General features: G+C 36.5%; 2 protein-coding genes across 2 annotated transcripts; one reads left to right on the plus strand and one right to left on the minus strand.

The window, feature by feature from the left end:
• Positions 1-460: 460 nt before the first annotated feature.
• trmt1 (tRNA methyltransferase 1) lies at positions 461-6,529 on the plus strand. Its single transcript, XM_043252059.1, is given in 17 exon segments — positions 461-622; positions 972-1,363; positions 1,450-1,669; positions 2,166-2,177; positions 2,179-2,354; positions 2,697-2,812; positions 2,906-3,018; positions 3,124-3,272; positions 3,606-3,689; positions 3,769-3,838; positions 4,319-4,453; positions 4,560-4,645; positions 5,053-5,161; positions 5,247-5,323; positions 5,467-5,586; positions 5,661-5,775; positions 6,268-6,529. Coding segments are annotated over 16 exon segments (2,025 nt in total). The 5' UTR covers positions 461-622; positions 972-995; the 3' UTR covers positions 6,343-6,529.
• Positions 6,530-6,570: 41 nt separating this feature from the next.
• man2b1 (mannosidase, alpha, class 2B, member 1) lies at positions 6,571-15,350 on the minus strand. Its single transcript, XM_043252058.1, is given in 23 exon segments — positions 6,571-7,051; positions 7,130-7,226; positions 7,450-7,599; positions 7,699-7,920; positions 9,322-9,402; positions 9,634-9,721; positions 10,003-10,104; positions 10,207-10,449; positions 10,696-10,793; positions 11,490-11,672; positions 11,755-11,871; positions 11,971-12,078; positions 12,242-12,351; positions 12,433-12,511; positions 12,599-12,719; positions 12,823-13,022; positions 13,098-13,123; positions 13,126-13,242; positions 13,423-13,555; positions 13,633-13,826; positions 14,378-14,551; positions 14,802-14,904; positions 15,198-15,350. Coding segments are annotated over 23 exon segments (2,943 nt in total). The 5' UTR covers positions 15,291-15,350; the 3' UTR covers positions 6,571-6,947.
• Positions 15,351-17,088: the final 1,738 nt, after the last annotated feature.

Here is a 17,088-nt window from a genome sequence, read left to right on the forward strand (position 1 = left end):
TTAATCGTAATATGGTTGGTTTCTTAATATCTCCTACCTTGAAAAACGTTAAAGACCCTTCATGACTGCAAAGTTTAAGAGTGTTTTCCTCACAAAAAAAACTCCAAAAAACTTTTAATTTTATTTATATTAACCACTTTTTAGTGTACACTTCAGTATATAGTGTTAATAATGAATAATGATCATTTAATTACTACATTAAAGCAAGTAGACTATTAGATAATTAGAGAAAGCATGTATTTATTTATACAGTATTACAAAAGCATAAACAGGCACAGACTAAAAATATATTTTTTATAATATTCAGGCACTATGCATTCTTCACTGAGAGAACGAGTTCCTAAATGGTCTATTTTTGCCCTCTGTGCCCTTATTTTACGGTGAAGCGTTTTTCAACGTATAGCTGTGCGCATGCGCAGTGCTTGGCGTCCTCGTCGGGCGTTTAGTACTACAAGGCTTCCGTAGTTCACACACAGCATAAGCTACACATGTGAATTTGCAGTGGAAACACTCAAGCTAACAGTTGAAAAGTCTCTGTGCTGGTGAACGTTTAACGATGTGGTTTGTTTTTGTACGTGAACGATGCCATAACTAAAGTATCTTTTAGGAAGGGTATTCAACGGTAAGTTGGAAAGCGAGATACAATTTAACGCTAGCCTGGCTAGTTACATTATGACTGAAGCTGGCCATGTTGTAAAATGACAATTGCAAATTAAATGAAACTTTAAATCATTAATTAAATTAAATTATTGTTAAATGTAAAATTAGGTCGTGTGGTTATTATGGGTCATTACAAAAATACGTTTTGATGTTGTAGTTTTGTTTAAAATCAGAAATCTGTACATGACTGGAAAATAATTGTGCAGTGTTTGCATTGTTTTTATTATTATTGTTATTATTAATAATAAATATCATGTAGGAATTTGTAAGCACTTAGTAACTAAAATACTTTTTTCTTTTTTTTTATACAGGTCACAAGGTTGTTTTTTTGGTAGATGTTAGCAAGGCCAACACTTCAGGTATCCTCAAGATTTATAGGTTTTTCTTTAGCATTTCCTAAGAAGAGATCCTCAATACTTCAGATCCTCGCTACAGGACACAACTGTGTCTTCAAGAAGTTCAGGACAATGGACAGCAAGAAAGAACCTGAAGAATCCCCAAACAAGAGCAGGGCAGATGCAGACAGTACTACCCCAGCAGTACCAGTGGAAGACACCAAACCTTCCAGCTCTACAGAAAGCAGGCAGACCTCATCCACAGAACCTGGGGAGACAGTTGTCAGAGAGGGAAAGGCTGCCATTTTATTCCCAAGTGCTAATGAGGTGTTCTACAACCCTGTGCAGGAGTTCAATCGAGATTTAACGTGAGTGCGGTTTCTAGGCTTGTTACGTTTGTAATGTTTTCTTTTTAATTTCACCATTAAAATTCATATTGACCTCCTTCGATCAGGTGTGCGGTAATAACGGAGTTTGCTAGGGAGCAGCTGGCTCAGAGGGGTATCCGGATATTGATCCCAGGTGAGAAAGATCGAGTTGTGGTTCGACTCTCGGAGGAGAAGAATGGAGCGGTAGACCAGGAAATATCAGAACAGCCTGAAGATGAGCAGCAAATGGAAAAAGAGGATGACAAGAAAGAGTTCATCACTGCGTCTGTAGGGGAAAGATGTGAGGTCTGTGGTTGGGCCAATTACTGTGTTTTAATCATTGATTATGTACTACTATAAAATTGGGTAGTATTTTGAAGTAGCTTTATTTTCGCTTACATTTTAGTTTTAGTAATTATGTAATGTGTTTTAGTTGATTTATGGGGTTGTTTTAAATGACTTAATTAGTTTGTATTTGTTAACTTTTAGTTCAGTTTTAGTTATAGTAATTGTGGTACTTAAACTTTCATTAAAAGGCCTTTGCAACATTTAAAATTTTCCTGTATGTTTGAAGTTTATATATATATATATATATATATATATATATATATATATATATATATATATATATATATATATATATATATATATATATATATATATATACATATATATATATATATATATATATATATATATATATATATATAATCAGTTTAATTTCTTAACATTTTTATATATATATTTTGAGTTATTTCTCAGGAGGCTAAATAACATCATTTATATCTCTGTTATGTTTTAGCAAGGTCTGCATGGTGCTGGAGGGTCTGGCGGCATCAGGCCTGCGTTCTGTACGTTTTGCTCTGGAAGTTCCTGGCCTGAAAAGCATCACTGCTAATGATTACTCTGCTAAAGCTGCTGCCCTGATCGCCCAGGATGCACAACACAACAACGTGTCCCACATACTGCAAGCCAGCCAAAGAGATGCCAGGTGTTTATTTTTTCTTGATCTGCACACACACACACACACACACATATATATATATATATATATATATATATATATATATATATATATATATATATATATATATATATATATATTATAATTTTTTTTCTTATTTTCTAAATATATACAAACACTTTTTTTTTCCTTTTTATATTTGTAATTTCTTTAATTTTAGGCTTTATTTTTTTATTTCCTATAATTTTTGTATTTCAGCCCTCCTAATAATTTTTTTTTTCTTTAATGAATTTTTTCCGCCTATTACTGAAAATGATTTGTTATACCTTTAGTTAACAGTCACAACCTGCTATGACAACTTCTTTACAGCATGGTGATGTATGAGGCAAGAGGGAGGAAGGAACGATATGATGTTATTGATCTGGACCCCTATGGTAGCCCTTCTCCGTTTCTGGACGCAGCTGTGCAGGCTGTCAGTGAGGGGGGTGAGTCTGTAGCTTTTCACATACATGCACATTCTGAGTTTATTAAACGTGATATGCAGTACACATACAGTAATCCCGCTCTCTCATTATCAGGGTTGCTTTGTATTACGTGTACGGATATGGCTGTAATGGCTGGAAATAGTGGGGAGACCTGCTACAGCAAATATGGCTCTGTGTCTATCAAGTCCAAATACTGTCATGAGATGGTAAGATCAGGCTGACTGCCGATTGCAAATGGATGTCCTCTCCGCATATCAAAACATCATATCTATTTCTTAATCACACTTTTATTCTCTTTTTTTGTATTCTAGGCCTTGCGCATTATTCTGCACAGTTTAGATCAGAGAGCAGCTGTTTATCAGCGATACATTGAACCTCTCTTGAGTGTGAGTGTGGATTTCTACATTCGTGTGTTTGTCAGAGTCAAAACAGGCCAGGTTGTGGTCAAGAACTCTGCAAGGTAAAAAACACAGTTTACTCTGTCTATATAGAGATAAAATACCTGCTAGTAATCATACATGGAAAAAGTGCAATATTAAAAGTTACAAATATAATTACGTTTAAATAAATTGTAAATATGTATTATATATATATATATATGTGTATATATATATATATATATATATATATATATATATATATATATATATATATATATATATATATATATATGTATATGTGTGTATGCTTAAGCATAACAGGCTTTTTCCAAATGTTTAAATTGAACTGAGACCAAATTTTTGTATGGAAATGTATTCTGTGATTAGTAAATTCCAGTATCTGTGTTTCATAGTAAGCAGGCGCTGTTGTATAACTGTGTTGGCTGTGGTGCTTTTCATCTTCAGAGAATGGGGAAGAAGATGAGCCAAGGCAAACAGTAAGTATTTCTACCTCCGTTTTTGTACTGTCAGTTTCAATATTTGTGTTCAGTAAGTGTATATTTCTGTTTGTTACAGTATGAAGTATTCGGCAGCCACTGGACCACCTGTGGGACCCAGCTGTGAACACTGTGGGCAGAGGCACCAGGTCTATCAATATCTCTTATGTGCATAAAAAAAATAAATACAATATCCCTCTGATGTCAGCCGATATTGGATATAAATCTGACAATATTGGACATTTAGTTGATTTAATCTTCTCATTTACCCTGTTTTTTTTTTGTTGTTTTTTTTTACATTTCATGTTTTTACAGCAAGAAGTCTTTTAATAACACTCTTAAATGTGTGTTTATGAAATTTAACTAATATTAATTTCTGTAAATATAACTGTTTGGGGTTTGCAAACCACAATTTGGGAAATACTACTTAAATTATTTTTCCCCTTTTTTTTTTTTTAGACAAAATTGTGTAATATTTTAACGTGAATCAGCCATTTATCAAACTGTTCTTATTATATTGGCCAGAGTTGTAATATTGTTGCATTACTGTATAAAAGCAACTAACATGCTTCAGTATATTTCAAAGATGAATGTTTCTCATTACTTTGCTCATCTCTCTGTTTTTGCAGTTGGGAGGTCCCGTCTGGGCGGAGCCTATTCATGACATTGCGTTTGTTCAGAAGGTTTTGAGTGCTGTTTCAGGGAACCCCACCCGCTTCAGAACATCCAAGCGGATCGAGGGGGTGCTTAGCATGGTGACCGAGGTCAGTTAATAAACCTCACAGGGAGAATCATTAGCATTGTGACATTTTAAATGTATCCAGGCAAAGAAGTTTTGGTTTTCTGAAGAGATTGAGCTTTGTGTTTTAGGAGCTGCAGGACGTTCCTCTGTATTATGTTTTGGATCATTTGAGCAGCACAGTTCACTGTAGCACGCCGTCCATGCTGCAGTTCAGGTAAACTCAATACAACATATTTAACATGCGTCATGTACACTGCTATTACAGAGAATGGAGTCAGTAAGAATTATAATTCTTATTTTAAAATTGAAAATGAAAATTCTGTCATTTATTTACTCACCTTCAAGTCACAACACAAATACACAATACAAAAAAAGAGATTTTTAAAGAAAACATTGAAAGTGTGGTTGACCTTTTATGTTCGCTGATCAATGTTTATATGTGAATGAATGCATCAATTAAATCATTTCATTATATGAAGTGATTGTATCTCCTCAGAATACCAAGATTAAACCACTCACTTCAAGGGTTTATTTTATCTTTATGAATGTTTTAAAGCATCAAGAGTTTGGGGTCGATAGAATTTCAGTGGAGGGTGTCCTCATTTTCTTTCTGTGGTGTAGGTCAGCTCTCCTGCATGCTGGGTACAGAGTGTCTCTCTCTCATGCCTGTAAAAATGCAGTGAAAACCGATGCTCCGGCTGGGGTGTTGTGGGATATCATTCGTTGCTGGGTAAGTGACCACCATACCTACCTGAAAGATCTTCATGATAACACCTCATTTTATGATGGAGTTTCTCTGTTTGCTTACTCCTTAGGAAAAGTCCAATCCTGTGAAGAGAGAGCGGTTATCAGAAACCAGTCCTGCTCACCACATTATCTCCAAAGAGCCAGTGTAACGATTAAATGCCTTTATATTTAATTCACCTGATCTCTATTTGATATCATAATTTCTGGTGTATATGTTGCTATACCTTTTAGTTTAGTTTAATGGTAGTGAAGTTATATTTTTATTCATCTTCATATTCTCTCAATTAGTCTTCAAGCCTGCTTTGAAATCAGAGGAGATGCAAACCCTCAATCACGAAAACGGCACCTCACACGTTTCCAGGAGAATCCACAGGCCAACTGGGGACCCAAAGCCCGCGCCAAAGCTGGGTGGGTCATACTGATGATGCTCCTTTGTTCATTTGTGAGCAAAATCATTCTAAATCACATTTTCTTGTATTTAGTGGAGGAATCTCTTCTGAGCTGGAGGACAAAAGAAAACAGCTTCAGGGTAAAAGAAAGAAACAAATCACAAACTCTTCTCAACTCAAAAACTTCCCCTGTAAGAAGTTTCGGAAGGTATGTCCACTTGACTACTCTGTATCTGTCTAAACTATGTGCTTCTATTACTGAGGTGTTTTTTTTTTCCGTCACCACACTGTGGTCAGCTTTTTTTTTTTCCTCACCTCTCCTCATGTAATGCTGTACTTCTTTATTTCTGTCATCCCTGTTATTTCATGTCTACCCCCATCTTGTATCTGTATGTGGATGGGATGATGGCCAAAGCATTTCGCTACATGTTGTACTACGTATGTCTGTGTATGTGACAAATAAAATTTGATTGGAATTTGAATCCAAGTCAGTATTTGAGAATTTTAACTTCAAACAGGCAATTTCATTTAGTTTTGTAAAGTACAAGAATTACGGGCATTCAACTCCTATTCCTGTACACATGATTTATAAAATTTAATTGTGCAGCAGTCAGAAGTGCCCTTAATTGATAATTATTCAAGCATTAAATCGCAACAGCTATGTAACCTAACAAAGCTATTGCTTTTCTTTCTTTTCCAGGGAACATGTACATATGGAGAGAAATGCTGTTATTCACATGAACTCGAGCAAGAAACTGAGGAAAAGATGGACTAAGTGGGTTTCTCATTTTTAAATAATGCATGTGTCCAAATATGTACAGATTCACACTTAAATTGCATCACACAATTAACATAAAACTTAAATTTTTCTGTTGATGCATCGGTGGAACACATTCTATTCTTTGCAGTTATTTTATATTTTGAATGTTTTAGTTTTGCCTGGCAAATAAAAACTAAGTGAACGGTTGTGTATTTCTATACAACATGAGCAGCACACATCATGTATCATTTAAAAACAATTTATTACTGATCATTAAACTTATTCCATGTTTCATGCTTTAAAAAAAAAAGTCTTTTCATCTGAAAGGCACAGTGTGAATACAAGAAATACAAGATGCCCATTTGGCCAGTAGCTAACCAAACTAGAGCTTGTGAGAAATTCAGTAGAAACAAAGACTGAATCATATACATCTTTATGAACATATGGCACAGTCAAGTGTGAAGAACATCCATATTCAAATTTTACAAAATTAAAACAACTGGAACCAGTATTAATTGGACGATGCAGCTTAGTTCAGCTCTTCAGGAATCAGTGCCAGGTTTGGATACTCCAATGCTACACTCTGATTGGCTCGTGGAGTGACCTGAGGGTGGTCGGTTCTAAAGCTGTCGTACCCGCAACAAGAAGGTGCGGATCTCCATTGGGTTTAGTGTGACTTCCCATGGTGAGGGGTCTTTGGCACTGAGTGGCTTTGATGCCTTTGCTGAAAGACAAACACATCAACCACTTCATTTCTGGAAGCCAATTTGTTCAAAAGTTAAGAAAAATGAAAAACAGTTACCTGTGTTCCACTGTAGCCGGTTCATGTCCTCTTTCCACTGATTTGCCCCAAGGCTCATCTCAGATGCTCCGAGCACCTCCAGAGTAGAAAACAGCTTCTGCAAACACACAAAGATAAATGCATCTTTGCTAGGTAATAACTAGGTACTAACGCTGAACCTACCCCATGTAGTTATCTTGTATTACCAGTACTTTCTTAGATACACTAGAAGTAAACTGCAAGTATATGCAAATCCCTGTACTGTAAAATAAAGTGTAGCTGAATTGAGTCTCTGACTGCATCTTGATTTACTCTAAGTAGGAATGAAAAATGTGTGTTACCTGTAAGTTGACTGTAACAGGCTGCGAGTGTGTTTTGCTCTCTTTGGCCTGGTACTGATGTTCCAGCCTAATCAGAACAGAGTCTTTATCCCACTGAGACATTGTCAACAGGTGAACAGCAGGGGGCAGAGCAGCCTGAAGCCCAGAGAACTATGGGAAGGAGGGAATGAGAGGCAATCTGTTATTCTGTTCAGTTTAAGCTAATGATGAGTAAACCTATTCAGTTTATCTGTCCATTGATCTACAAACCTCCAGTTTTGTGTTGGAGAGAGGTGTGCCGTCCTGGAAGGAGAGCAGGGGTTGGAGCACCATACCCTGTGCGAGGGGTCTGTGGATATCTGCGGCCATGTTTGGTGGCGTGAGGGTCAGCAGCATATGCCCTCGGGCAACTAAACCATCAAAAAACACTCCCGGCTCAGAGAGAGGCTCTCCCACTCCTCTGAAATCATCATACAGCAGTCTCCTGTGCAGCTATTATAAAACATATAGAAAAATTAGCGCAGGGACAAAAATTAATAGCTTCCAAAATAAAAGTATTTTGTTTTTATAATATGTGTGTGAACTGTGTATATTATGCATATGAAAAGACACCTACCTACAGATTTTCTAAATATTTTGATTTATATATTCATATAATTTATATTATACTATATTATACATGCATGTGTGTGTACTTATAACTTACACAAAAACGTATATTTTAGATCTGATTAATTGCTTAATTGTTTAATATAAAAAAATATATTTTAATAAAGTGTAATTATACAACACTTCTTTCTGGTCATGTTTGGCTGAGAGAAATGTGATAGTCTAGTGCAGTGCTATTCAAATAATTTCATTTGAGGTCCGGATTATCAAATTTAAATTTATAAAGGAGGGCCAAGGGGTTGGTGGTTGTCCCGCCCTCTTTTCTGAGGGGACTATAAAATTAAAATGCATATTCATCATCAAAATTAACTACTATTATTAACACCAACACCTTTAAAAAGTTAACATTAGTGCTGTCTGTCAGTCAATCGATTAAAATAACTTATTATCGACACATTTTCTCTATTTGTAATTAACTGTATGTTAACCTCCATATTAATGTAGAAACAATATAAAATTCTTTAAACATTTTAATTATAATTAGCCTATTATTAACAATGACCAGTATTTGTAATGCAAAACTACTATTGATGTCTCTATTAAATGCATTTTCCCCTCAATTTTAGCCACTAATTATAGCTATTCAGTGTTATAATGCAATTGAAACGTTTAGTATAGGACTCTGTACCAACTAAACCTTTTTAGGCAAGTAAAAGGCTGTCACGTTATTAAATGTTTTAATACGATAGAAAATGTATTTAACGCAATGACAATTTAAAAAAACATAGTAATTAGGTTAGTAATTAATTCTAACGTTTTCATTTCCCCGGTGATTTGATGAAACAAATATATTATATAAAAAAGCTAGAAAATAGCAGTATCAAAGGAGCTTTTTGTAACTCCGAGTCAGTGAAAACATTGCATCGCAAAATGATTCTAAGCGCTCCAATCGGATCAGGCATCGCAAATCATTTGATTCAAAACGGGACTTCAAAGCATGTTTCGCGAATCATTTGCCTCAGAACGGGACTTCCCGTTTTCCATCGTGAATAACATTAATTCAGCTGAGTTTTGGATTAATTCACTGAGATCACAGTGTATGCACTACTTCATCCACACAAATTAATAAGAGAAACAACAAACAGCTATCCATAAACAAAGCATTACTCTGGGCTACAGAAACATACCGTTACTCATACCACAAGTATTTTTCACAGCGAGCGTTACTTTCAAATTAACTGAGAGTGAGATTGACAGAAAGAAGGAAAGGTAATATTATTTTACCATGATTTCCAGCGAGCCGTTATAGATGCTGCTGGCCCCTTGAGAGCGATCGGTCACTACTGTCAGCTGATGCTTGTCATCCTAAACACACACACATATATTAGATTCCCTGACAGGTTAGGCCCAAGACTGTTTATGAAGATCTGAGTGACAACAGAAAACAAGGACGGAGACAGGCAATATAAAAAAGACAAAATGTGATATTTCAGTGTAAATAAAACAAATGGAAAGCAAAATAATAAAAACAGACCCAGTATTAAAAAACAAACAAAAAAACAAGAACGCTGGTCCAACTGGCTGAATGACACTTGCCTTGATGTAAGCACGAGAATTGACTGGATAGTAGTTTCCAGCGATTGGCTCCGTCTGCTTCAAATCCCAAGTGGGCCGATAATCTTTCCTACAACGACACTGCTGCTTAGATTACTTTTCCAACAGCTGAAATGCATGACTATTTAAAGGTTTGAGATCAGTAAGGTTTTTTAAATGCTTTTGAAAGAAGTCTCTTATGCTTTCCAAGGCTATATTTACAGCATTTGTTCAAAATATACAAAAAACTGTTCAAATATTACAATTTAAAACGTATTTTATAATTAATGTACATTTGTAATACATTTTAACACACACATATATGTGTGTGTGTACATTCAAATTCCTGGAATCATCTCTTAATCTCCTCACCGTCGTTCCAGAACCTCTCTGCCATTAGAATCAGTGTAGAAATACTCAGAGGACTCAATGTCTGTGTCCAAACGGGTGATCACTTCTTTCCCTAAACCATCTCTGAAAACAGAAAGAGAGCAGATAGTCAGTGGAAGAGTTCTACTAAGGCTATCATTTTCAAAGATATAAATCAGAGAAAGATGTGTATGTGTGTTGACGCACGCAATAGGTACAGGTCCCACGGTCCACTCAAGCTCCAGTTCCCTGTGGCCCTCATACAAACGGACAACCTGGGAAACCCAGGGGCTAAACCATTGCGTCACTTCTTGAACTGTGTTGGAAACTGTAACTATCTGTATTTCAGCAGTTTTGTTAACGACGAAGGGGTCTGAGGAATTAGGTCTGAAAATGTAAGCCCCCGATGGCTGCCGGCTTTCCTTATTATTCCCAGCGCTTGCATTATACCTGCAATTGTCAAAAAGCACAAGAAACATGCACATACATTATATATATATATATATATATATATATATATATATATATATATATATATATATATATATATATATATATATATATATATAGTAAATATTGCTCATCATTTTACTTACACTCTAAGGCAATGTAATAAATACTAAAGCACACATAAAAAACACATTAAAAAACCTAAAGATATTACTATGGTAGATGGTATGGAAGGCACAGACTGACCAGTAGAAGTTCTGAGTGAGTCGAATGGTTTGATTTGTTTCCAGGTTTGTCAGGCTGCTCAACAGACCTGTGGTGTCGTCAAAGGTCACCTTCAAGAACTAAAACATACATAAGAACAGATTCATTATGTATGCTAACTAAAACATGAAATAGTCCAAATATGCAATTTTAATAAATTTGAGCCATTCCCTTCAATTTTTGTGATTCGGTGATTGTAAAACAATTCGCATTTAACTGCAAAATAGTCACAGTCCAGTACTAATAAAATAATAAAAAGCGTTCACTACCGTCATGCAAACATCGTGTACTGTACCTTTAAGTTCTGTGACAACTTGTAAATGCCATCTGTTTTCATTTAGTTAACCACTTTGCATATAAAAACCACCAGCCGAGTTCACACAAGGTCATTTGGGAGTACAAAGTTTCTAAATTCAGAATTGGGTGGTCAATATACTATCGTTTAAAAGTTTGATGTCAGTAAGATTTTTTTAATTAATACTTTTATTAAGGAATTAAGCATACAAATAACTGATCGAAAGATTTCCATTAATCAAAGATGAAAATTCAGCTTTGCCATCACAGAAACAATTTACATTATTTAAAAATATATAAATAATGTAAATAATCTTACTGTTTTTATAACATTTTTGATCAAATAAATGCAGCCTTGCAGCCCAAATTATTTCTTCTGTCTTCTGTGAGGGTTTTTTAAAGTCTTTCCTATTCATTTGACATTTTTTGCTTAGATTAGTGAGTTTCCAGCAGTGATTTTAACCAGCTGCTACTCCATGTACCTTGTTCTGAATGACGCGAGTGGCTGTGGGTTTGGTGCTGGATGCAGGAGGCTCTTCCTTAAGCTTGGAGATGATGTACGTAGTGTAGCCAAGAGGAGGAGCTTCAACCTGAAAAACCAGCTCAGCTTTGGCATAACCCCTGTTCCGCCTCACTTGCTGTGTGGACTTTGAAAGTGGAACCACCTGACGGGAGGCGAGGGAAGTAGATTATTTCATATCATAAATGTTCCAAATATGCTTAAATGACATAAACAAAGTTTCCAACCTGACTGTCCACTTCTTTGCCGTTTTTATCGGTAACTTTGTACAATGAACCATTGACAGGCAAACGAACAGGCCAGCTTATAGTCCTGCCCAGAGGATTGTACACATTCATAGAGAACTGAGGGCAAATAATAAAAAAAAAGAGAACGATCATAATTCATTATAGTGAATGTACTTTTATTGTATGAATGTATTCACTGAAATATGTGTACAGTACCATCTGGCTGCTTTCTGTGAGGGGACACACACTGATGTTGAGATTCTCACAGAACACACGTGGAGCTTCAGAGCCACTGAGAACCGCCAGAGAATTACGAACCAGCACCTTGAACAGGAAAGGGACACTGGAGATATCAATGCTTTTTTAAAATCCATTTAGTAATGTTTTTGATAGCCATGCCAATGAAGCGCGTTCAAATATTTTTAAATTTCATTACATTTAAAGCCAAGTTTACCCTGAAACAATGTGACAGTTTATGTCTTAGTACCTCACAATGTGCCCAGCCTGTAGCCAGTCTCCTGGCATAATCATACGCCACGTGCTGTTTTTCTGTCCCAGACACAGCATCGTGATGTTGAGCTACACCCATCGCCCTCTCTGAGCGACAAGAAAGGGTGTCAAACAGACCACTCGGATAAGACAACAAAAGTGATGCATTTACAACAGATGCAAACTTACTCATAGTATCACTGTCCCCTTCACCAAAGGGTCCTGATGTGGACTTGGGCCCACCGAGCACCTCCAACTGGTTGCATGTCTAGAAGATCAAAACCGGAAAATACAGATAACCCCCCCAAAAAATAAATAAATTCTATAAAGGTGTTTTTTTGTGTGTGAGCAATACCTGTAGTCGGCTGTTGCTCAGTCTCTCGTATAACTTCAACGCTGGCCGGCTGGTAAAATAACCTGTCCAGAAATCATGAGCGTCATCGGCATAGGGGAAAAAATCATCTGTCTTCAGAGGCCTAAGATGAATGTCCAGGACAGATAAGATTTCTTATGTGCTGGTATTAAAGATATAGCTTAACACGCCATATTTAAATGTATTAGATATGTATGCACACAAACCAGGTGAGGTTGGCAAGGTTGAGTTCCTGAAGGTAGCAGGACGGTGTTGAGTAAAGCACATTCACCTTGCTCCCTTTAACTTGCAGGGCATTTACATACTTGATCAACTTATCCATGTTCTTGTACCAGAGATTGGCGTTCTCATACTGGAAGTCTGAACCCATGGTCATAATGATGTGGTTCGTCTTATAAAAGGCAGCCTGGGAACAGAAATCTCTCATGAGCATTATATATGATTGATTGAACTGAGTGCTGTTGCAATGCTGTTGAAATACCTGCTTATAGGAAACGTTCAAAAACTCTGTACTATCTCATCCACATTGTAGTCCTCAAGGTCTGGGTCATCTCTTATTGGAGGATCATCACACGACTGGTCCCAGCAGAAGCCCTCAGGTGGGTTATAGCCATTCGGAAGAACACCTTTAGAGATGAAACATATAAGGCTATGGTTAAAATATAAAAATCTTCAGCAAGATCAATTTAATCGTACCGACTGTTTTTTTAAAAATATAATATATAAAGCAGGAGAGTATCTACAACTAATCGAAGAACAGACACCGTTGATTCCGTACTATATGAAAATCAGAATTGGATTAGTACCTGTGAAGAGATCAGCGAGAGGCGGTGCCAGGCTTTCACTGGCTCTCCAGAGCATTTCCATCTCTTTGGTCTTCATCCTGCGAGCTTTGTCCTGATAGTCCAAACGGCCAAAGAAGAAACCGTCATAGCCCATCTGTAAATAAATGAAGAGTCATCAGCGTCACTACGCCACACCAGACACAGCAGTCGCAAATAATGTGCCGCAGTAACCTGAGCGAAGATGGAGGCGTGTTCTCGGGCGTGTCCAAACGGGTCGATGTGCCAGGCCACCCGGGGACGGCCGCATTCTCCGAAGGTGTCATTCAGGAATCGCAGCCCCAGAGTCATCTGATCTATGACTGCGCTGTAGTGCGTGGTGGCCTCGTCACTCATGCACCAGCCACCATTTATAAACTCAAGACGACCTATGAAAGAAAAATAAAGCGATTTATAAAAGCCCAGATATTTTGGGGCATGTAAGCAAAGGATTTTAGACCTTCTTACGGCACTTCCTATTTGTAGACGAAATGTATTATTAATTATAGCGTCATTTTTAAAAAAAAAATTCCAATCTTCTTTTTTTGGTAACACTTTACAATAAGGAGTCATTTGTTACATTACTTAATGTGTTTATTAACATGAACAATGAACAGTACCTTATTACATTATTTAGATAATAAAAATACAGTCGTTCGTTATTTGTTCATGTTAGATCACAGTGCATTAACTAATGTTAACAAGCACAACTAATTTAATAATTCATTAGTGAATGCTGAAATTAAATGCAAAGTAAATGCTGAAATTGGAAGCATTGTTAATTCTTAGTACATGTTAACTAATGTAGTTAGTCAACGTGAACTAAAGAATATTACATGTGACATCACATTTTAGTATCTTTACATTTTGTGTGTGTGTGTGTGTGTGTTTTACAAATATTTTTTTATTTTTATAGTTTTTGTCGTCTCCCCCTCCTCACCTTCATTGACCAGCTGTGTTACGATTCGCTGTGTGTTCTGGCTCTGTTGTCTCCACCAGCGGTAAAAGAAGGCTGTCTCTACGTAGATGAACCGTCGCGCTGGATCCTTCTGAAGCTGGTCTATTACAGAGTCCAAAATATACTGAACTCCTGCGTGCTGGATGTTGTTTCGGTCTGGAAAACATAATGACCGGAATAAAAAAACAACAACTGAGATTTGCGTTTTATTTTTAACAAGCCTGAAATGAACAAAACTTTGTGTGCATTGTGCTGTGAGGTTAAACATTAAGCTTTAACACTCAAGTGCATTGCCACTATCATATGACAAGCAACATATAAATCATACACCAGTCACATGAAGAATATGATCTACCACTGTGCATACCAAATGCAATTTACAGGTTAGACGTGAACAAAGCTTCACCTCCATAGTAGTACTGATCCACAGTCTTGAGCCAGCCAACATCATCATGTGTGTGAGGAACCAGATGGACATTCAGCATGGACGGATTTGTGGCTGGACATGACTACAGGGATGCATTGTCCGTTATCAGAGAACAAATACAACAATAATGACTTTTACTTCCTCATTCTACAATAATTTCCCTGACTTAATTACCATGGTACATGTACAAAAGCCTGCTATAAAACACTATGGTAGCGCAGTGACAAGTGCAAAAATTACGAAAGAAAAATTATTAATACCAATGTACATTCGGAATGTTTTTGTTATTGTGTATTGTTTCCCTCAGTCAAAGTTTGTTACGTTTATTCAAACTTATCATTCAAACAAACAATCAGGCGTTAGGACAAAACTCACATTATAACCGCAGATGGAGTTTCGTCCCGTCGGTAAAGAAAGTACAAGACAGAAGAGCAGCTGGAACAGGACACTGATGCAGAGCGCAGCCATGATGAAAATGAAACTACAATCATATGACAGTCGGATTTGTGTTATGTCACGTGACTTCTCCCGTAGCTTACGAATAAACAAAATAAAAGTCCTTAAATAGTTTCGAATGTCCTTTAATATAAAAAATAGGTCAGAAAAAACCATCGATAAAAATACCCGACAATATATCATAATGTTGTTATGTTATGTTATGTTATGTTATGTTATGTTATGTTATGTTATGTTATGTTATGTTATGTTATGTTGTGTTATTTCTACCCCTAGTAAAGTTCCCTTTTTAGGTGTACCTATTAATTAAGGAGACAGCAGTGTCTTTTTGTTCTCACGAAAACACAATGTTATGTATGTCTTATTAGGGAGGAAGCTTTTACAGCTGTGGTTAACTGCCTCCTCTGTCTGCGGCTGGGATCAAGATGACCTCACCGTTTATCTAGTTCATTCCCAAGCACTCCTTTTTCCTTTCCCCTCCTTTTCATGGGTTTGCAAGAGTCACGTACCCCCCATCTGTCTCCTGACGGACTCCCGTGACAAATAGCTAACATTCTCCAGATCTGGAAGAATCTACACTATTAGTGCTTCATGTTAAACACATATTTTTATAAATGAAAATATGAAATATAAAAATATTTTTTCCAAATGAAAAGCTATACATCTTATTAAAGGGCTTATCATGATAGAAGTTGGAGCGCTGACTCTGATCTTTTCTTGAACAGACGTTTAAAGCATTACGTCATAAGTGCCTGTAGTTAGACCATTCATCATAATCTCAGATGTCAGACTGTTGTACAATCAAAGGATTTGTCAATCAAAATATTAAATTTCATATTCCCTAGAGAAGGACTCCTCCTGTGGTTATCCCTCCATAATTATTCATGCAACTTTGACGTTATATTGTAAGATGAAAACCCAAGAGAACTCTAAAAGGCAGTCCAGCATGAGCCCAAAGAAAAAAAAAAAAAGGATATGCAGGGAGGCCCTGTGACTAAAGTCTTTGTTCACACTTTAGTCTCTTCATGAAAAGACAAGCTAAAGGATGAGCCACATCGAAAGGAATCCAAGATCATGTTGCTGCATAGATTTTCACTCCACGACTCTGTAAGGAATAGAATTGGTACAATTAATTTTAGGTCTAGACAAGCAGTAACATTAAACAGCCCTATTAGTCTTGTATATATAGTATGCTGTTATGCTTTTTTTGTTTTGTTTTTTGTTTTAATTTAACGTCTTTGAAATAAATGAATTTATATATTTATTTTGCTTGCATTTTTACATATATTATTTATTATATCGTAGCTTAAATATTGGTCTATTGTGGCTTACTGCTGTATTATGAACTTTTAAGTCTGTTCAAGTAAACTTCATACAACAGGCCAAATAAATACTTTAATTGTCGGGACTATCAGGGTTTTGAGATAAAACCGATCCTTAGAGACAAGTGCTATACAGTAGCTTATTCCAACACACCGCACCAAACACCTGGTTTAAATCAGAGGAGGGCCACAGCCAGAATGCGCAATGTTTCCCCTGTTGCTGCTCTGTAAACATTTAGATAATAGTATGAGGCTACCACCGTCTAAACCACTTACCGCATCTACTCACCTAGAGGTTTTTATCTGTTTATTGTGTTGCAGGAAGCAACCGAGCGCATGTATCTTCAGATGAACCGAATGTTCTGCAACATAAATGGATCTGTGAATCGCATGCAAATCGAAAACACTGCATGAGAAAAATAAGGGAACAGCTGAGGAAAAATATATGACATCATTGTCGAGAAGCAAGGCCTCAGAAGAGGGCTCGA

The sequence above is a fragment of the Puntigrus tetrazona genome, chromosome 11 (assembly GCF_018831695.1).
Source record: "Puntigrus tetrazona isolate hp1 chromosome 11, ASM1883169v1, whole genome shotgun sequence".
NCBI lineage: Eukaryota > Metazoa > Chordata > Actinopteri > Cypriniformes > Cyprinidae > Puntigrus > Puntigrus tetrazona.